This window comes from Nicotiana tomentosiformis, chromosome 1 (genome assembly GCF_000390325.3).
Source record: "Nicotiana tomentosiformis chromosome 1, ASM39032v3, whole genome shotgun sequence".
In the NCBI taxonomy this organism is placed as follows: domain Eukaryota; kingdom Viridiplantae; phylum Streptophyta; class Magnoliopsida; order Solanales; family Solanaceae; genus Nicotiana; species Nicotiana tomentosiformis.
Genome location: NC_090812.1, coordinates 91,371,408 through 91,393,931, shown reverse-complemented (window position 1 = coordinate 91,393,931; position 22,524 = coordinate 91,371,408). Strand labels below are relative to the sequence as shown.

The 22,524-nt window shown below is 37.5% G+C and overlaps 1 protein-coding gene across 2 annotated transcripts; it reads left to right on the top strand.

The window, feature by feature from the left end:
- Nucleotides 1–2,509: 2,509 nt before the first annotated feature.
- Nucleotides 2,510–22,313, top strand: LOC104088992 (uncharacterized). 2 transcript variants are annotated; one of them, XM_009593786.4, is made up of 20 exons: nt 2,510–2,766; nt 2,856–3,160; nt 3,635–3,752; nt 3,874–3,956; nt 4,856–5,073; nt 5,172–5,274; nt 6,401–6,483; nt 6,680–6,892; nt 7,983–8,339; nt 8,671–8,842; nt 9,612–9,803; nt 12,745–12,954; nt 13,046–13,138; nt 13,339–13,553; nt 13,754–14,254; nt 14,340–14,420; nt 14,547–14,632; nt 17,708–18,445; nt 21,549–21,702; nt 21,823–22,313. In XM_009593786.4, the coding sequence occupies exons 1-20, from the start codon at nt 2,652–2,654 to the stop codon at nt 21,905–21,907; spliced, it is 4,122 nt and encodes a 1,373-aa protein (XP_009592081.1). In that variant the 5' UTR covers nt 2,510–2,651; the 3' UTR covers nt 21,908–22,313. The 2 variants fall into 2 exon arrangements, with proteins under 2 accessions (XP_009592081.1, XP_033510109.1); XM_033654218.2 differs by lacking the exon at nt 2,510–2,766 and having other exon boundaries at nt 3,049–3,160; nt 3,635–3,739.
- The last annotated feature ends 211 nt before the right edge of the window (nt 22,314–22,524 follow it).

Here is a 22,524-nt window from a genome sequence, read left to right as displayed (position 1 = left end):
ATTCATGTACCACGTGAATAAACCCATTAATTATTGTAACTATAAATAGAGCATTTTTGGCTCATGGATGATATACTTGAAATAAGGAGAAAAGTTCCGTTTATCTATTCTTGTCTTCTTCTGTTTTGGTGCTTTAGTTTATAATTATAATATTTATTTTATAATAAGGGCAGATTATTCAATTTACTTATCGAATAAACTGTTAACCCGAGTTTTTATATTTATACTTTTACCCCTGTGTATATAAAGTACTACTTGAAACCCTAAATCTCTAATTTCTCAATTCAACATTGGCATCGATGGTCTCCCTTAGTAGTCAGCTCTTCAAAATTCAAACATGGATTTGGTCAGATATGGATTGCATGTCACATGAATTTTTGTACGAGATAAGAAGGAGACTTGTTTGCGCATTAGTTAACTAGTTTTTCTCGTAAAAAATAATTTTTCTTTCAATTGAGTTGTCAATTTTTTTGAATCCTTACCACATACTTATTTGCTCTCCCTTGTACCGGATATTACATGTCACATGGATTAGAAAATATTATATAAATAAATCTGGACCTAGATTTTCCCTTATTTCTAGTTCTCTACTTTTTTATTTTATATTTGATTTAGCCGATAAATCGTACGATAATCGCTGAACCGATATCAACATATTACTACATTTAAAAACGATAACCGATAAGCCGAACCATTAAGCATAAATCGCCCGATCCACCCGATAAGCACCCCTACTTCTTATAGTTCACCAAAGTGTTTAACCATTCTCCCCTAATTGTCACACTTTTACAGTCACGGTGAAAGTTGTTAAACTGTTTTTATATCTCTTAAGTCAGTTTTTGCTAGGATTTTGTAACCTTGTCTTGCTTCTATTATTTTTTAATTTTTTGTGTGGATATAATTCTGTCTAACTTCAAGTAGAATTTTGAGTTATTTGAATAATTGAGGAAAACCAACAGATAAGGTAGAAATGAGGACGGTGAATTAGAGCCTAGTGCTTTAAACAAACTCTGCAATCGATTAACTTGTACTTTTCCATCTTAGAAACCTGATGTGATTTTAAGTCAGTGATTGTTTCAGAGTTAAATTGATGGTCAGTGTCACTAATATTTATGTTAAGTGATGAGATGTAACAATTATGCAATTAAAAAAAAGGGAAAAGGCCCAAAAATAATATTTATGGTATTCGAAATGGATCAATTATAACCCCGTTTAAACGTGAGTCCACAAATGACACTGCCGTTATAGAACGAGTCTAATAATATTCTTGTGTTATTCAAAATAGATCAATTATAACCCTCGTTTAAATTTGAGCCCACTAATGACCCTGCCGTTAAAGAATTGTTCTAATACTGCTATTTCCATCCGTTAGTAATGATTAGGGGTGTAAATGAATATTTAAAAATCGACTAAACCTACAGAACTGTACCGTGCCGAACTGATTTTTAGGTTTCTTTTAATAAAACCATAAGTTTTTATATAAATCTATAACCGTACCGATAATTAGGGTAATTTTTTTATTTTATAAAAATAAACCGAAAAAATATCGAACCGTATCGAATAAATTTACATGCGAAACATATATTTATATATTAAGTTTAAAAATAATAATGTATTAAAATTTATACATTATTTATATTAATACATTATTATTTACAAATATAAATATTAGACCCATTCTTTAACGGCAGGGTCATTAGTGGGCTCACATTTTAAACTTATTCGACCCATCCTTTATAAATATTAGACCCGTTATCATTTTTAAACTTAATATATAAATATCGAACCGTACCGAATAAATTTATCATGTGAAACATATATTTATACTGGGTCTAATAATAGGTCCGATATATTTACATGTGAAACATATATTCACATGTAAATTTATTCGGTACGATTCAATATTTTTTCGGTTTATTTTTATAAAATAAAAAATCTACCCTAATTATCGGTACAATTATAGGTTTATATAAAAACCTACGATTTTATTAAAATAAACCTAAAAATCGGTTCGACACGGTACCGTTCTGTCGGTTTAGTCGGTTTTTAAATATCCATTAAACTCCTAATCATTACTAACTGAGGAAAATAGCAGTATTAGACCCATTCTTTAACAGCATGGTCATTAGTGGGTTCAAATTTAAACGAGAATTATAATTGATCCATTTCGAATAACATAAGGACATTATTAGACCCATTCTATAACGGCATAGTCATTTGTGGACTCAAGTTTAAACGAGAGTTATAATTGATCCATTTCGAATACCACAAGATCATTTTTAGGCTTTCTCCCTTAAAAAAATAATAAAAAATATATATTTTTAGCCGCTCTACAAAATGATATCAGACAAAAAAAACAATATATTACATCTTTATAAACTTTTTGATTAAAAAATACAATTAGTTTCGGTGCCAATTTTATATTTTGGCCCTCAAATAATTGAGGTGCACGGCACTTATTAAAAAGAAAACACATTTGTATTGCCTAAATTGGGTTATTCTGACGAGGTTATGATCGGTAAGAGGCCAGGAGGTCTCAGACGGGCCATTAAAACTAAATACTAGCGACTAGCCCAATTGGCCATTAGCATTTGAACACTGCCGCAAGTGAACCTCTCCAGTGCACTGTCGACTGCTTGTGGCTCCTAACCATGGCGGAGCAAAGCAGCTGTCGCCTCCAAAGAGGACATTACCTTGGAGAAATCTCTGCCCTCTGCTTTCTACACCTTCCTCCTGACTTCTCTTCTCTTCCTTTTCTTCTAGCTGGTCCGTTCTCCTTTAACATTTTCTTTACTTACTATATTTGTACTGAAACGGTTCTAAGCATACAATTAATGTGTCTCCACTCTCCACAGGAACTGGTTCACAAATTCTTGTCTATGATTTAACGACTGGGAAGATGATAAAATCATTTGATGTGTTCGACGGAATTCGAGTGCATGGAGTTTCTTTGCAGACATTTAACGAACACTTGTCGGGTTCACATGTTACTTTTAAGATTGCAGTCTATGGTGAGAGGAGAGTTAAACTTTTCAGCTTGCAAATTCAGAGGGTCTTTAATTCTCAAACTGAGCAACAAGCATGTTTTCGTTTAACTTTAAGTCTCCTGCTTCTGCTACCTAAGTTTAGCCACTGGGTTTTGGACGTTAGCTTTTTGAAGGTAAACTTTTTTCTCAATGGATTTAAGTTATATACACTGATAGTGTAATGAAATTTTACACCATCAGTTCAATTTGAATCGGTTATAGCACATTATTACTCTATTTTCCAGGTTACCATAGTCCATAGGAAAGACTTATCTATTGTTTTTTGATAAGACTTATCTATTGTTAAGTCAACATAACCTGATGGTGTAAAAAATCTTTACACTGACAGTACACAAAAGTTAAACTCTTTCTTAATTGTGAAACTCCTTACCCCTTTTGTCGGATTTATGCTCATTATGATACTGAACATGTGGTGGTAGTGGGATGGGGCTACTTCTTCAAACAATGGTGATTGTCTAACTTAACCTGATGGTGTAAAAACTCTTTACACTGACAGTACACAAAAGTTAAACTCTTTCTTAATTGTGAAACTCCTTACCCCTTTTGTCGGATTTATGCTTATTATGATACTGAACATGTGGTGGTAGTGGGATGGGGCTACTTCTTCAAACAATGGTGATTGTCTTGCCATAGGATGCAGTGACAATTCTGTACATATTTGGGATATGTTGAGATGTTCTCTCCTTTCCAGAGTAAGATGCTCAGGTTGGTTTATCAGTTATCATACTAGACCAGTGCTTTCTGTTCTATTGTTCATTAGGAGACTTAATTCAACCATGGATGCCACGGTTCATGCTTTTGACTTTTTTCTTCATCTAATTTTTAGAAAGGTGTTTGTTGTACTCCATGAGGATTTGGGGCGATGATGTTGGATCTCTCCGTGTAGCATCTGGCACTATCTTTAATGAGGTACCGATATTTAGGTTATACCTTTTCCCACTCTATCTTATCATATTTCCCTTGCTCTAGTATTTTGTCCAAACTTAGGAGTATTTTGATATATTGCAGATATGTTCATCTGTCATCGAAGAAGTTTCTTCCATCACTTATGATAATTTTAACCCTAATTTTGTCTCTAAATAAATTAAATAATCTATCAATATAACCTCAAATGAAACTTCATGGATCTTTTTGCTTTATGCATCCGTTATCGGAAACTCACTGGCTTGATTAGTCAGGATTCACCGAATAGGCCCACTAAAGCAGGCAAAACGCTCCCCACTGGTAGGTTTTCATTTTACATTCTCAGGTCTCGAAACTGAGACCTCTGGTTTAAAGTGGAGAATCCTAATCATCCCGCCAATACCCCTAGGTAGTTTTATAGGGGGGTCAAGAAAGGGAAAGGGAAAGAGTGCAGTGGAAATCAAACCCACATCTATTGTGTGGGAGAGTCCCACAAATACCACTAGGATATAAACCTTAGTGATGCTTCAGATATTTGAGTCATAAGGTACATGGTTAAAATTGTTCTGCTATCAGAAAAGATGAATGCACATTCTTTAGAAGTTTCTTTTTACTACTTTGACTGTTTTCCTGAAAACTTCTCCTTTTGATTATTTTTGCATACTATAAACAGATTTTATGGTTCTCCTTCTACAGTTTTGGTTGGATATTGTTCAATAACTGAAGATATGCTCTATAGCCTGTATTGACTCTCTTGTTTCTACAGTTTCTGCCAGTTCAAAATTATCACTTAATTGTTTTGTAAAATAGATCTGTTCAAAGGTGTTCGTAACGCCTTTTGTGTGCTCCTTGATATATGCATGTCCTCTGACAGGCGCTTAATTGTCTTGATCTGGGTTTGGCAGGTTCTTGTTTGGAAAGTGGGTTGTAAGGCTGATCCTGATGTTATTGGAAGTCTTACAGAAGACCTTTTACATTTGACCAGTCACGAGGGTCGCCAGCTTCCTTATCAGCAATATGAAGCTGTAAATATATGTAAACTAATTGGACATGAAGGTTCAATTTTCCGCCTTGCATGGTCTGCTGATGGATTTAAACTAGTATCTGTATCTGATGATCGAAGGTTCATATTTTTCTTAATTAACATCTATGTATATATTGATCCATAGAAACATTTAATCAGCGACTTTAGGTGGTTATTCTTCTTTTTTGTTAGTGCAGTGCTCGTATCTGGACGCTTGGTGCTAATGGTTCCAACCACGTGGTTGACTCTGTCTTATTTGGTCACAGTGCTAGAATTTGGGACTGCTATATATTTGACTCTGTAAGTTCATGAAAGTACTTTGTAATTCACTTACACAGCATCGGGGAATATGCTGTTCAGCAGGCTAAAGTACTGAAGTTGCAGATGTCAAAAATAACTCCGCAACCTTGTAATAAAAGCTGTCTAAATGGCCTAAAGCATTTTATGGCTGGGGTTGACTAGGGGTTTGCAGGAGAATACAACAAGTCAGCTAAAAACACTTGTCCAGTGTCCCAGTTCCTTCAGAACTAATGAACTTTTAGACAACTAGGGACAATTTATGATGATGATAGATGGATAAGCTTGTAAAAAGAGAAGAGGAGAAGATAGGGATGATCGCTTGGGTTTTGGTTAAACTTCTTCTCTACAATGAAATCACATTTTATAGCACCTAAGGGTGTGGCCTAGTGGTCAATAAGGTGTTGAGTACTACGAGGTCTTAGGTTCAAATCCTAGTGGAGGCAAAAACACTTGGGTGATTTCTTCCCATCTATCCAAGCTGGCTTGGTGGACTGAGTTACGTGGTACCTGTGCTGGTGGGAGGTAGTAGGTACCCCGTGGAATTAGTCAAGGTGCGCGCAAGCTGCCCCGACACCACGGTTATCAAAAGAAAAAAATGATATCACATGTTGTGTAGCTTGACAAGTCGACAAATATATGCTTACTTAGAGCTTCTGCATTTTCCAATCTCACAATTATTTATCAGTATGAATATCGATACGTTTATCTTGCCAATCTTTGACTTTATTTTAATACTTGGGGAACAATCTGACAAGCAAGAAGTAATGGAAAACCTACATGTAATCACGTAGCGCTGTCATTGCAAACCAAAATCTTCAATATGCACATTGATAATGAAGACATGTAAATGGGGTTTTTTAGAAAGTCAAGAGAGCCCAACTGCGGTTGCTTTTTTTTTATGTGCGGATTTAATGCCCGAAATAGTTTTCTTGTATCAGACGGTTCTATGTTCTTCATGAGGGGGACATTTTATATATTGATGATGCTATGCGGTAATTTTTATTGTAGAACTGTACGTTGTGATGGTTCATTAAGAATTTGTGCATTCCTTTCCTTCAAATGCGGGACATGTGAGGTTCGCTTCTAAGTTTGGCTTTGTCTGTCTATATGTGGGACTCTGCTTTAGTTAATCATAACTGCTGGCGAGGATTGCACGTGTCGTGTATGGGGAATGGATGGAACACAACTTACAAGAATCAGGGAGCATGTGTAAGTGAAAGGAAAGTTTCATCATGGAAGTGAATTCTTAATTATATTATTGTACCAATTAAATTATTATTTCTCATTTTTGACTTCATTAGTGTCACTTTATGTTCTGTGGTGCAAAATGTTTTGCTTGCATTGTACACCTTAGAATAAACTGGTTTTTATGATATAATAACTATATCACATTTTATTGGCACAGTGGAAGGGGGATCTGGCGATGTCTCTACGATCCTGATGCAGCACTCCTTGTGACTGCGGGATTTGATTCTGCAATAAAAGTACAACATCTGCAAGGATTGTTGTCTAATGGGTCAGAAGGAGGTATTGTGGAAGTACAAGACTCAACTGTCCAAAAGGAGGAATTTGCTCTTTATATTCCAAATTTTAGAGAGCATGTTGGCCTCTTGAACAGGTATAGCTGATATTTCAATTTCCCAGTGATGATGATTGTCAAAGCACATGATGGCCTCTTATATCCTTTGTGTGTGTGGGGTGTGGGGTGGGGTTGGGGGAGAAGGGGGTGGCGGGTTAAGGATTATCTTAATGAGTGAACCTTGCGTTTGTGACACGTTGAACATTGGCACGGTGGCGCGAACCCATGTGGATTCAGTTACTTGTAGAAGAAGCTGCTCATCTGATGATCACAAACTGATGTTTTTTCAATCAGTTTCTTAGAAACCATATATTAACATATCACATATGCCACTTTCTTGTTACTTTATTTTGTAAGTTATCTAGTTGAGAAGTATTGGTAGTTGAAGTACCTTTATCACTTGTAGTAACATTTCTTACACCCTCTTTGGGAGTGTGGGATGATTTAATTAAAAGTGCTTTTACTTATAAAAATACTAAACCTACTTCTCTAAAAACAACTACACGTTGAAAAGGTAGAAGCTTTCTCATTTAATTATTGTCTTAGTTATGTTGACACCTGGCCTTGGATGAAAATGGAAATAACTGTATTATGATAGGAAATTCATACTATGGATCCCTATTTGAAATGCAAATATTGATCTAGGGGATGTGTAGATTTGGCCCCAACTAACTTTATTGAGGTAAAGTGTGTTGTGAACAAAAATTTTGGGCGTGGGGCCTAGCAGTCGATGAAGCTTAAATGAAGACCATGAGAGGCTAGGGTTCGAATCCCAGCAAAGAAAAAAGTTAGGTAATTTCTTCTAATGTGCCTAAGACTTGGTGGGCAGAGTTACCCAATACTTGTCCTGGTGAAGGATGCATGTACTCAATGAAATGGTTGAGGTATGCGCAAGCTGGTCGGAAACCACTGATAAATATTTTTTTTTTCAAAAAAGAATTTTGAGCCTGTATGTATTATATTTTTCAGGAGTAATTGTTAAAACAAGTTGTATTTTTCAGGAGAAGTCTCTTATATTGCTAATGCAACTCATCCTATCTTAGTTCTTGACAACGTACTTGTTCACATTTAAGCCCATGATTTCTAAGTGCTTATTGGCTGATCATTTGGTTTATCAAATTTCATGCAGCAAAAGCGAATATGTAAGATGCTTGCATTTTTCTCGGGAAGATTCTCTTTATGTTGCCACAAACAATGGATATGTGTACCATGCTAAACTATATGATACTGAGGATGTGAAATGGACCGAACTTCTCCATATTGGGGAGGAAGGACCAATTGTTTGCATGGATTTGTTGTCACACTGTTCTGATGTTACCGAAGACATTGAAAATTGGATTGCTGTTGGCAATGGTAAAGGCACTATGGTGATTGCCAGAGTTGTTGATGATGTCTTGAATCCTAGAGTGGAACTCACGTCTACATGGTCAGCTGAACCAGAGAGGCAACTACTTGGGACTTATTGGTGCAAATCTTTGGGACCGAGGTAAGTTATTGATGATGCCAGAAGTCATAATGATACGATGAATATGCTTGACATATTTAGATAGAAGATTGATGAACGTCTTTCTAAGTCTATCCTGACGACATCCTGTTGACTTTTGGCCGATAAGATCTTTCCTTTCAGTACCATTAGTATGCCACTGGCCTGGATAGCAGAGACCTCCCCCCCCCCCCCCCACCCCCCACCCAAAAAAAAAAAAAAAACCCATAAACACATTTTATTTGATAAAATCTGCATCTGTTGGTAGGGATAATATATCATTTATACGTCTGATCGTGTGAAAGCCATATATTCTGATTACCTTATCCTGTAGGTTCCTCTTCACTTCTGATCCTAGAGGCACATTGAAACTATGGAGGTTGTTCAACCCTTTGCCCTCTGTTTCTCAGGATGTCATGAGAAGGTGTTGTGTATCTTTAATAGCAGAATTCCGCTCATGCTTTAGAATGCGGATAATGTGCTTGGATGCATCAGTAGAGAATGAGGTCAATACCCTTTACATTTTATGCTTTGTGAAATTTAGCATGTTCCTTCTCTCTTTCTCTCTCTATGGCTTCAAATTTGTTCTCTCTCCCTATATATATATATATGCGCGTGTGTGTGTGCACGTGTGTGTGTGTGTGGCCTCAAACACTCTTTGGGTATTACTCCTTCCCAAATCGCCTTCCTTTTTTTGGATTTTTCCAAAATATTGTTCATTTCCTTAAATGAAATGAAAAGTTCTAATGCATTTTAAATACCAGCAAAAGTTCTATAGGACTCATTCTATCATTCTCAATTCAAAATTATCCTTTATTTTATATTCTTTGACACATCGGCAGACAAAAAATCATATTATACTCTTATGTTAATATTCGTGCCAAGTCAAAAAAGAAAAGACTAGCAAATTGGGACAGAGTAAGTTAGAAACAGGGCATATGGCTCTTTTACTGCAATTGTCATGTTCCCATTATTGATTAGTATCCTTGAAGTAGCATTTGTTTTACATTGTACAGATTAAATTGTTCCAAATAATTCTTCAATTACTCTGCTATGTGACTCTTAAGATGAAGTTCCTCCATACATATGGGGTGTTCCCTTTATGTTCCTAAATAAAAGAGGAGTTGCTTCAAATATATATTCCTTCTCTCTTTCTATCTCTGGAAAGCAATAATATATCCTGACTTGTCTGTTTCAAGTTTGAACAACCCATCAGTATGAAATATTACTTACTGTGTAAGTTTCAAAATTCTTGATCTATTTCCCTTTTTGTAGGTCCTAGTGTGCGGTGACATTCGTGGTAATCTTTTGTTATTTCCGTTGCAAAGAGACATTCTTTTTAGCATGTCTACAGCTTCCGAAATAAATATAAGTCCTTTCAGCAACTTCAGAGGAGCTCATGGAATATCAACTGTGTGTAGCATCTCCGTTGCTAGTTTTGGTCCTACACAACTTGAAATTCATTCAGTAAGACCTTACTTGGATGCTTATTCTGTTCTACTAGTTACTTATAATCATTAAGCAACTTCCTGCTTGGGTTTGAGGTGATCTTTTCATTCTCCCTTTGTGATATGTTGATTTAAGAATCCGTTGATATTTGATTTTCAGGCCTTATACGCTGCTTTATATGATAAAGCTTTCGGAAACTATATAAGAACTAAGTCTAAAATAGAGAAAAAAATCTGTAATAAGTCTCATAATATATTTTAAAATAAATATACAGATGGAGGTTGACCTTTTATTAGTCCCTGTAGCTGTTAACCTCAAGATATCTTTTCCCATACTTTAAGTGTTACATGGAGAGTCCCTGCATTATAACATTGGCCGAAGTATAGTTGAAAGTCTTTAACTGCATATCAGAGTATGTATTCCTGTTTTTTTTTTTGGTTGGAGTCTAGACTTAGGGGTAAGTTTTATAGAGTAGTGGTTCGACCGACTATGCTGTATGGGGCTGAGTGTTGGCCAGTTAAGAACTCCCATGTGCAGAAGATGAAAGTAGCAGAAATGAGAATGTTGAGATGGATGTGTGGGTGTACCAGGAGAGATAAGATTAGGAATGAAACTATCCGGGACAAAGTGGGAGTAGCCTCCGTGGAGGACACGATGCGGGAGTCGAGGCTGAGATGGTTTGGACATGTTAAGAGGAGAAGCATTGAAGATCCCGTTAGGAGGTATGAGAGGTTGGCCATGGCGAGTTTGAGAAGAGGTCGAGGTAGGCCTAAGAAGTGTTGGGGAGAGGTGATTAGGCAGGACATGGCGCTGCTTCAGCTCATTGAGAGCATGACCCTTGATAGGAAGATGTGGAGGTCGAGCATTAGGGTAGAAGGTTAGTAGGTAGGTGGGAGTTTCTTAGTTGCTCACCGATAGTATTAGTAACACGCATGTCCCTTCGTATTCTCAGATCTTAATTGCGTTATATGGTTTTGTTTGGCTCAGGTATTGTATTCTCTGTTATTATTTGGTACTATTTATCCTTCATCTCCCTCTTTTTCTTCTCTCTTCCTTTCTTGCTTTCCTTTTTCTTTTCTTTTTCTTTTTCTTCTTCTTCTTCTTCTCCTTATTCTTCTTTCCGAGAGGACGGTCTATTGGAAACAACCTCTCTACCTTCATTAGGTAGGGGCAGTGTTTTGGATAGCGTGCGGCGACAAATAGCGACGAGGGCCCGCTTCACTGAGGCGAGAGGCGCGCAGCGAAGCGCTCGCCTTTTTGATGTGAAGCGACAATTTCAACAAAAACATAAAATATTATATACATATAACTAAAAACTCAATAACAATAATATATTAATAAATATCATTCAAAAATTAATTGCGGATCTTTATGAGCCTTGTACAACATAATTCCAAGCTATATCATTTCGTTTATTACTATCGGATGACGCCATTTCAACGTTGTTTTATGGAAAAAAAATTATCAAGTCAATATGCAATTAATTCTACTCTATAAGATTATAAATCTATAATTGAAAAAACAGAGCAACAAATAAATAAAGCTACTGCCTCTGCTCAATTTTGTAAAACAGAGCAACAAAAAAAAATACAGCTACTGCCTCTGCTCGATTTTGAAAAATAGAGCAACAAATTGAAAAATGAGAGCTGAAAGAGATGAACCCAAAAACAGAGCAAAGAAAGAAAGAAAGAAGAAGAAAAACAGAGCAAAGAAAGAAGAAGAAAAACAGAGCAAAGAAAGAAGAAGAAAAACAGAGCTGAAAGAGATGATGGAAGAAAGAAAAACAGAGCTGGGCTGAAAGAGAAGAAAAACAGAGCTGAAAGAAGAAGAAAAACAGCGATTACAGAAGAAAGAAGAAAGAAGAAGAAAAAGAAAAAATAAGACCAACAATGGTGGTCGACCAGAAGAAGAAGAAAGTAGAAGAAAAAAGGAGAAGAAGAAGAAAAGAAAAGAAAGAAACATACCTGGTGAAGAAGGGGTCGCTGATGGCTGACGATGGAAGAAGAAGAAGAAGATGTGAACCCAAGCCCTAATTTTGTCGCTGAAGGAGAACCAGAGAAGAAGGGTCGCTGCTCGTAAGAATCGCTGCTCGTAAGAAGTGATTTCACCCAAGCCCTAATCGCGACTTAAGTGCTTTTTTTTTTTTTTTTTAAAATAGCGACGTTACGCTCGCTTCTCGCCACACTGTCGCCTCTCGCTACACAAGCAGAGGCGACCGCTATTTTGAATCGCCACGCAACAGTCCCTCTGTAGCGACACACGCCCGCCTCGCGTCGCTACACGCTTTTAGCGTTGTAGCGAGCGCTATAACACTGTGTAGGGGTAAGTGTCGCTACACGCTTTTAGCGTTGTAGCGAGCGCTATAACACTGGGTAAGGGTAAGGTCTGCGTACAGACTACCCTCCCCAGACCCCACCTGTTGGGAATATAGTGGGTATGTTGTTGTTGTTGTTGTTGTTGTTGTTGTAATCTAGACTTCTCTGTTCCATGCAAATATAAATCAGAGATAAAAAGGCGAGACAAGGTCATGTAGTAAGAAATGATACTACAAAAATGTGTAAACTATTGCCCCCAAAGGCTTTGGTCTAGTGGTAAGATCGTAGCACGTGATGTGTGAGTTAGACACATGTCACACTTTTTAATCTGCTGCAGACAAAAGCCTGCAACAAACAAAAACGTGGTGTTTAAGTAAAGAAGGGTAAAGGGGCGGGCCCATTATCCTCTAAGTTCCGATTATTTGTCCTTGAATTATCTTGTCTACAAAAAAAAAAGAGAGAGAAAGAGGATTCTTTTTAAGTTTCTATTATGTACACACAAATTCATTCAAATTTTTACATATAAATGTACCGTTAATATTAGGACTTTCTTGGATTCAAGACCCTGAAAGTACTTGATGCAAGAACATGCGATTGTGTTGTCCAATGCAGTAGCTTTTCTTTTTGTTCTTTATTTTCTTCAGACTGGAGGAGATGGGTGCATATGCTACTTTGAACATGATAGAAGTCGTCATAACTTGGAATTCGTAGGGATCAAGCAAGTGAAAGAGCTAAGTACAGTACGATCAATCTTCACTAATGCTGACCAACAAGGCGATTTACCTGGCAGCAGTTGTGCAATAGGATTTTCTTCATCAGACTTTATCATATGGAATTTATTTTCCGAGACAAAGGTTTGGTCTCTCTTGCCTACTCGGTCGATATCCTGTCTCTCTGTTTCTCGTTCTCTTCCACATCATAATGATCTTACATTCGCTGGAATAGGTTTTGCAAGTAACCTGTGGTGGATGGAGGCGTCCTCATTCTTATTTTCTTGGTGATGTACCAGAGATGAAAAATTGCTTTGCCTATGTCAAGGTATAATCTTTTCCAAATCTGTTAGTTTCCTGTTCCACGATTAGAAGATAGGAAATGATCGTACAGGCAACAGGAGGCTTAGTCCAGCTTGCTTTGGGAAGTGGAATTGCACCACTTGTTGTTATTAGCTGGCCTCAGACTAATAATTCTTCTAATGACTGGATTAATATCGTGACCACACCATAGCTCTTTCTTTGCAGGATGGAATTATTTATGTTCATAGACACTGGGTGACCACTGGCGAGAGGGTTATGTATCCCAAAAATCTTCATTTGCAATTCCATGGCAGGGAGATACATACCTTATGTTTTATCTCTCAAGATTCATCGTGCAGTCTAAATGAAAAGCAGGATATTTTTTCTGAAATGATTTGGGTTGCAACAGGTTGTGAAGATGGAACTGTGAGATTGACAAGGTATGACGCCATTTCCGATTTTTATTTTTATGCATTACTTAAATCCTGGGGGGTGGATTTTGTCTGTTTTTTTAGTTTTGTTTCAACCATTTCCCTACCTAATTGGGCTTCCTTCGACGAGTCTTGATATTTGCGCATTTTCTTTGTCATTTGACTTTTTGAAGTTCTGTGACAAATTAGTTATTTTGCTGATGTCTCAGGTATGCTTCAGAAATTGAAAATTGGTCAACTTCCAAGCTGCTTGGTGAACATGTTGGCGGATCAGCTGTGAGATCTATATTCTTTGTCTCGAGGCTACATAGAATGGTGCTGGATGAAAATGCAACGCCTGACAGCGTTAACAGTGAAAAAGGGTTTTTAGAGGACCCGGAGGATCTTTCATTACTAATATCAGTAGGTGCAAAAAGGGTGGTAACTGCTTGGAAGCAAAAAAGTAAGATGAGAATTAGGGAAGGAACCTTTGACCCAGAGTGCAACATTAGAAATGATTTCCAGTGGCTTTCTACAGATATGCCAACCAGAGAAAGAAATCATGGAAAACTACAAAACAATAAAAAAGTTAGTGAAATGGTCGAAAATGGTGGATCACTTCCCTCAGAAGACAAAAGAAGCTATTCAGAACCATGTGTACCAGATATATGTGAAAATGATTGGAGATATCTCGCAGTTACTGCTTTTCTTGTTCAAGTTACAGGCACAAGGTCAGTAAATCAACAGTAACCATCATCGTGTTCTGTCAATTTAAGCGAATATGAACAAGTTCGCATCCTGTTTATTCATCTGCAGGAGTTCAGTCTGTTTCGTAGTTGTTGCATGTTCAGATGCCACAGTTACACTACGAGCTCTTTTATTACCCTACCGACTCTGGTATGTACGCCCATTATCTCATGATGTCCAAATAACAATACCTTGTATTCCCTTTTGCAGCATGGTACTATGGAACATGCTGTTCTCTTGTTTCTGACCTGGTCTTATTTCCAATATCAATTTCAGGTTTGATGTTGCTTTACTGACTCCTTTGTCATCTCCGGTGCTTGCTTTGCAACATATCATTGTTCCTACATATCCCCCACTTCAAGGTTGATTTACTACTTAGGTTTGGTTGATTAACAACTTTTTTCATATTTTGACTCTGTAGGATCTATAGGTTAAGATTGAATTTTGAGCATAGTAATGTTCCCAAATGCATTTCAAAGCAAAGATCCAGTAATCTCGCAGTCAATTCTGCATTAATTAATTTAAACCAGGAATTTAAACAAATATCTAAAAGCTACTAATAACAAGCAAACCTAAGCAGTGAGCACAATGGCACCGCCAGCCTCCTTAATCTTCTTCTTAGTGTCTTTGAGATGAGCTTGGCCTTCATCAAAATAGGCTGGGAGGGTGGCGATCACCCTTGGCCAAGATCTTGAAGTAACTGACCTGGCTATTGCTGATTAAGAAGCACTGTCCTTGCTACCAACAGCCTTGTCCTTTACCTAAGGGATGAGAGGCCAGGGCTTGTCTATATTCTTTCTTGTTTCAGAGCTTGTGGAAGTAGTGTATACCTACCTTTTTGAAGTAGTTCGGATTGTACTTGTCAAAGCGGATGCTATTAAATACCCCTCCATCTCATTTTATATGAAGGTGTTTGACTGGACATGGATTTTAAAGAAGAAAGATTTATTAACTTGTGGTCTTAAAAATGCCATATCATTTTTGTGCTATAAAATCATATCATTAACGGTAAATAGGAAGTTTAAAGTTAAATTGTTTCTAAATATAGAAAGGTGTCATTCTTTTTGAGACATAGTAAAAGGGAAAGAGTGTCACATAAAATGGCACGGAGGGAGTAAGATAAAATGTGTTCTAGTATTATTTATGTAACTAAGGGCATCCCGGTGCACTAAACTATTGAAATCTTCTGCCTTTTTTTTTTTTTTTTGATTTTTTTTGATTTTTTGTTCAAACCTTCAACATATACGACAGTATTTTCTTCTATATTTGATCTATGACACATCACACACTGAAGATCTGAGGGAGGTGATGAAGCAGCTTATACGTAGTACCAGAGAGAGGGAGAGGGGTCTTTGTCTGTAGAAGAAGAGAATAGCTACTACTTTGTGAGTGCTTTCCATCAAATGCAGTTGCTCGTGGTTGGTAAGATAAAGGAGCTTTATGAAGGTTAGAAAAATAAGATGTTTCTCTCAAAATTATTGTAGTAGGACGTGGATTGACATGTGAGGCTTTTTTTTGGGGGGGGGGGGGGGGGGGTACCAAATAAGAAAGTGACCCATCCTCAGTACTGAATGACTATATAGAAGACGTGCTTATGCTTTATGCCATTTTCTCCTCGAGAACTGGATAGAGATTGGTGAGCAGACAGCCCAGTGAGTAGGACCACAGAGGTTAAAATCACCAGGTCCAATAATTTTAGCTTCCTTTAGACCGAACCGTACCACAGCTTGGGGAGAAGCATGGAGACATATTTCACTCGTGGCTTTTCATATTTGTACAGGGTATATTCTCAATATTGACAAAAGGAGAGAAAGGGGGATGCGGAAATTCCCTAGCTAAAAATAGTAATAGAATGGGGAACAATAGTGCTGTGCGAATTTTTTCTATGAGAAGATTCTGCAATTCAATGTATTCTAACAAAAATATTATTGTGAAATACTAACCTTAAATGGCGATAAACTAAAAAAATGTGCTAGGAATTACACTTGAGATACTAAATTAGACTTTCTAGTCAGTTGAAAGCAAAAGGATCTTTCAGTTGGAGTCGTCCCAAAGGGATTGAATGTACGATTATGAAAAAGAAGAAATTTCTCAAGAGATCAGTAAGTTTCTATGTCAATTCTGTCCAGTTCAAAAAAGTCTTTATGACAATTCTGTATTCTACATAATGGGATTGACACTTAAAATTGTCAGCTTTCTGGGACAACAACAACAACCTAGTAAAATCTCACAAGTGGGGTCTGCTGAGGGTAGAGTATACGCAGACCTTACCCCTACCCCGAGGGAGTAGAGACGATGTTCCCGGTAGATCCTCGGCTCAAGAAGACGAAAAAAGAGACAATATATCAGTACTATCAACATAAAACAATAGAAATAATGACAACAACATAAGAACCAGAAAATAGATGAAACGCACTAACAACAACCAGTAGATGAGGTCCGGCACAACGAAAAAACGGGAGAATAGTGTGAACACAACATTAACCACTAGTAGTCTAAGACAAAACCCTATCAGACTAGCCTCACACCTCTACAAAGTAGAAAAATGCTCAACTACCTCCTAACCTACAACCCTAATGCTCGACCTCCACACCTTCCTATCAAGGGCCATGTCCTCGAAAATCTGAAGTCACGCCATGTCCTGTCCGATCACCTCTCCCCAATACTTCTTAGGCCGCCCTCTACCTCTTCTTGTACCCGCCAAAACCAACCGCTCACACCTCCTTACCGGGGCATCTGGGCTTGTCCTCCGTACGTGCCCAAACCATCTGAGCCTCGCTTCCCGCATCTTGTCATCCATAGGAGCCACACTCACTTTCTCTCGAATATCTTCATTCTTAATCTTATTCATCCTGATGTGCCCGCACATCCACCTCAACATCCTCATTTCTGCTACTTTAATCTTCTGGTTATGTGAGTGCTTAACTGGCCAACAGCCCAACACTCAGCCCCATACAACATGACCGGTTTAACCACCGCTCTATAAAACTTACCTTTGAGTAACGAAGACACTTTCTTGTCACACAGTACTCCAGGCACTTACTTGTCAGCTTTATGGGAATTTTGAAAATATGTCTACTGGGATTTTCAGATTTAAAAAATAAAAAAAAAGAACCACAACGAATTTTACCTTTATGTTGTCATAGAGACTGTTGGATTGATTCTTCTTTCTTTTAGAGGAAACAAAATGTTTACTTCTTTCTTTATGGGAGACAAAACAAACTCTAGTTAGTTCTCTCAGTTTGTGGTATTTATGTTGCAACTACTTACGGAATTACAGGTCTTTGCTTGCATTTACATTCTTGTACAGAAGTCATATACATTTTTTGTTCCTTCTTATGTGATAAAAGGTAGATGATAACTCTTTTTTTAGCTCCTGTCTTGTATAGCTCTTTTTTTTCTGTGTTTTTATTCTGATTGAAATCTTGATTTTGCAGGCAATGTTCGGTTTGGAAGTCGGTATATTATTATTAGTGGGTCTACTGATGGAAGTATTGCCTTTTGGGATCTTACGGAACATGTTGAAAATTTTATGCGGCAATTATCAGCAGTTCAAATCAGAAAAGGTCTAGACAGCCAGAAAAGACCACGTACAGGTAGAGGAAGCCAAGGTGGACGGCAGTGGAGATCATTGGGCAGTCAAGTGTCTAATAAAATAACAGGTGATGAACAATTGTTGGGAGTTCCTGTTTCAAAGGGAAAGCCTGATAATGGTTTGTGTGCGACAACTGTCCCAGGAACTGACAAAACTGTGCAAGATCATACTCTGCGAGGGATATCTCATTTGGTAGAAAAGACACATGCATTTTCTCCAGACACCTTCACTGGCATAAAGGAAGTATTACACAAAGCAGGGCCCTTGGATATCTTCAAGGATGTCCACCAGTCAGGGGTCAACTGTCTTCATGTTTCAGATATAAAAGGTCCTGAAGTTTCTGATTCAAGGTTTACATTTTGTGTTTTAAGTGGAGGTGACGACCAGTCACTTAACTGTCTTAGATTAGATTTCTCTCTGAAATCGATGAGGCCGGGTTGTGAAAGTTCGACTTCGGAGCAACATAGCACCACTGGATCACTGAGAGTAGGCGGTCATGTTCATTATGAAGTCGGAAATTATGATATGAGATTTGCGTTGCTTGATAAAGTCATGTCAGCTCACAGCTCTGCGGTTAAAGGTAGATAATCTGATTTGTTTTTTCATTAAAATGTGCATATGATTTGGTTTTTGCGTTGTGATTTTGCCTTGTTTCATTCTAGCTGCCAGAAAACTCTGTTTACCTTTTCATTGTAGGATCCACAGCTGCTATACTCCAAATAAAGTTCATAGAACTGTTGGACTAAAGTTCATAGAACCGTTGAAGAGGGATAGTGTAAACCCAAAGTTTGGCCTTTTGTCTGAAGGTTCTCGAAAAGGGTCATCTCCTCCATTCTAGCTTCAATGTCCGAGTGTCCAATTTTTGCACAAGCTAGAGTTTATTTTTCTATCATATCATATCTATATAAAGTAGAGTCTGCAGTCTCTGTGTCAAATCTGATCTTTTATTGATAGGAACAAGGATAGGATAAACAAGAAAATTAAAGATAGCAAGTAAAGAATTTAGAATAGACCCAAATTGAGAACATTCAAAGGAAAATGAGTAATTATGCACCAATAAGAACCTACACTATAGATAGGAATACCTTCAAGTGGAAGAATTCCACTTGATAACACTCTTGCAAGAATTGTCATCAACCATGGCATTCCACCATACATCTCACTAAAAGAAAACATTAATATTCAAGGTAAGCTGCCTAAAATTGTAAGAAAAGAACTACTTAAACTAGGTTCTAATTTAGGTTACAAATTCCCAAACTATCCCTAAGCTAGGCCTTAAGATAAGGTGTGCTGAAATTGCCATTCTGAACTCCCAGGCCTCCCTTGCGTTCGAGGTGTAAAGTCTGCTATCGCGGACCTGGGCAGCTGAGTTTTCATCGCAATCGTGGTCTTTGCTGGTGCTGCCTTCTTTGCGGTTGCAGTCTGAGCCTCCGCTATCACGGTCTTCACTGTAGCCAAAAACTGCAGCTTCTAAATGTGATTTTAGCCTTCCTCTTGCCTTGAATCTTGCTCCCCTCTTCTTGTATTTCCACTTTAACATGTTATATGCCTTCTCATCTTCTTGGAAGGATCTCTCAAGACTCCGTAAACACTTGAAGGTTGAGAGCTTCTAGTTCCTTGATGCCTACCGTGCGTGCCATCTTTTATGCTAACATATAAACACAGCTTAGTTCATTCTCATTTCACCTCCGGCTGCCCTTGATCTGAAGCTTCTACCAGCCCTTTTTAATTGATTTCTTTGTCATGTTGATTTTACAACCATTCAAATGTGCTCAGTTTGGCTTCATCCACCCACTTTTAATTAGTGTTGTAAGCTTATTAAATTAAAACGAGGAAAAAAAGATAGTGTTCTAAGCTCATTTGGCTCTATAATGCCCTCATAAATCGATATTTCTGTTCATACCTATTTAAAAGACTACTCTTATAAAGCATGATTTTCTGGATTCTCCACATCCCTGTATTACATTTTTTACTGACATCCAATCTGTAGTGCCAGAAAGCAGAGATAATGATTTGGAAAGAGAAGTAATTGGGAAAATACTTGCTGCTCTTTCTGGCCTTACCCAACCTTAAGTATTTTACTCGTTGCTCCCCGTAGAATCACTCCCAACTTCCATCCAATTTCCAAATGTTCGAGCCACATTGCTTTCTTTTAATCAACCTTATTTTGAAACCTTGTAATCATGTAATGCATAAGTTATTCTTTTGGTCTCATTAAATGCTCACTTTTTTTTTAGCTTTCTGAAATTTCACCAGCACCTGACATCAAATGGATTTTTGTTAACACAGAACTGGAAGAGGTTCGATTCCTCTTTGATGTTGTTAAGCCAAGAGCGCAAAGCGCATGCGCGAAATGAGAGCTAGAGGGTTGGAAGCTACTGCTAAGGGACTCCCACTCATCTAGAAAGGATAGGCAATTGAGAGAGAATAGGGCGATAGCAAGTACTGAATTTGCAGTTGTATTGTGAATGATGATAGACAGCTGCCAAAATGGGGTGAGGAATTTCAATGAGTTCATCCTTACTAGATCAATTTCAGTGACGTCATACTTACTAGATCACCCTAAACATTCATGGCCATTCTCCTTTTTTTTGTGGGTTTAACGATCTGGTATCCAGAACCTATCCACTAACCTGACTAATCCAGATTCACATCAAGTAAGGCTCATTTAAAGGAGAAGCGCTCACTACCAGAATTTTCTCCATTAGGAGGGATCAAACCCAAGGCATGCAGTTAAGGACGGAGGGATTCCATCCATCCCATGACATCTATTGGTGACCGTTCATTCATGGTCATTCTCGTTCTAAAAAAGCTGTGCCACTAATGTGATACTGTTTGACAAGAAAAAAATGGTAGCCTTAGGCTATGAAGGCTGATTTATGCATTGAGAAAGATCATTTGTAGGAAAATCTATTATGCAACAACGGCCCCTATTCTTTACCTTTCTCGTGCCTTACCTCATTCCTTTATAAATTTTTACGCGACTTATCCTTTTGGAGCTAATATAACGAACTAATGGAGCCTCCAAATAAAGTCAATGTAAGTTTTATTATTGTGGTAACTAATGGAGTTTTATGTAAAATGAAAAAAGTACTTGTAGTTCTGAACTATAGTTCTCTCCTTCTTGTTCGTTAGGCATTGGCCACACTGATAAGACACCAATTATCAGTGTTGTCAAAGGTGTGCTTAAGTTTTGAAGTGAGGCTAAAAACATGTTGAGCGCTTCACCTCGCTTTGGGGGCGCTTCAGTGTCGCATCAAGGCTCTAAGGCATACTTTTCCTTACCATAGAGTGTAATCCTGAAAAGGCGACACTAAACAATTGATATTTCATTTTATTGTAATTCTTTTTCAATTTTTTTTGTCCGTATATGTGTTATTCATGCTTATAATTATTGGTCTTGGACTACATATATATATTTTTACTTTTTCTCCAGTTGCGCCTTTTTTCATTAAAGCTCGCACTTTATTTGCGCTTTGCGCTTAAAGCCCCAACGGACCTTACAACTTTTTTGCTTTTCGCCTTTGATAATACTGCCAATTATTACTGGGAATAGTCAGTTTGAATTGTGTCTCACTTTTTATCTTGGGGGTTGCCCTACTACCTATTGTCAAATGACTGATGAAATCATTATTTGCACATAAGAAAGGACCTGGACCTGATGTTAGTCTTGTTCACTATAGGTGTTTGGACAGATGGTTGTTGGGTATTTTCTACGGGTCTTGATCAGCGCATCAGGTGTTGGCATCTCGAACAGCAAGGCAAACTAACTGAGCACAAACATATGGTTGTTAGTGTACCGGAGCCCGAGGCATTGGATGCTAGGGCCTGCGGAAGGTGGGTAATCCTTTCTTTCATACTGTATTATTGATTTTCTTGTTTACTCTTCTATTTTTCACTTTCTGAAAACCAACCTCCACCTAGCTTTAATTTTATTTTTTAATATGTTGTATTCAGGAACCATTATCAGATTGCAGTCGCTGGGAGGGGAATGCAAATGTTTGATTTTGTTGCACCTGATGACATGAAGGTTGGAAAATAAGGTTTTTCCCTATTGTATAACACAACTTGAAGAATGCAAAATGAATGAGGTTCCTCTGTTTCGGGTATGAAGTGTGAAGCGTCTGTTATTACGTACGAGGAAATTCTTATATTTTTTTAATCATGATATTTGATACTTTCTTAGGCATGCAGAAGGTGAATTATATGAGGTATCAACAATTAGTGCAATACTTGTCCCAATAAAATAATTTTGTGGTTACAGTTTTAGCTAGCTTTTGTAAGCCAAGAAAACACAAGTGATTAGTGAAATACCCGAGAATCTGTAGAATATCCTGAGGCATCCTAGTAGGTGAAATGTTTGATGTATCTTTCACTATAGCATTGTAGTGGTAGTACTGCTGTTGTTCTTTGTATCTTATTTTATTTTATCTATATTCATTTTTTTTGCTTGTTGTATAATGTGTTTCTTGTCTATGCACATCCAATTACTTTGGTATTATCATTTCTAACTTCTTTGTTATTCGCATTGAATGTGTGGTCTTATCATTATTGTTGTACAGATATTCTTAGAATATTTTGATGTCGTTTTATTTGGTTTTCTTTTCCATAATTGGGCATATGTGGGATTTATCGTGTAGATTTTCAGTTGAATCTAAT

Bases quoted from the DNA above. Each gene is read 5' to 3' on its own strand.
- LOC104088992 (XM_009593786.4), top strand. From the start codon at position 2,652: ATGGCGGAGCAAAGCAGCTGTCGCCTCCAAAGAGGACATTACCTTGGA. The intron at 12,955-13,045 runs GTTTGGTCTCTC...TCGCTGGAATAG, and splicing joins ATTTATTTTCCGAGACAAAG to GTTTTGCAAGTAACCTGTGG. The intron at 13,139-13,338 runs GTATAATCTTTT...CTTTCTTTGCAG, and splicing joins ATTGCTTTGCCTATGTCAAG to GATGGAATTATTTATGTTCA.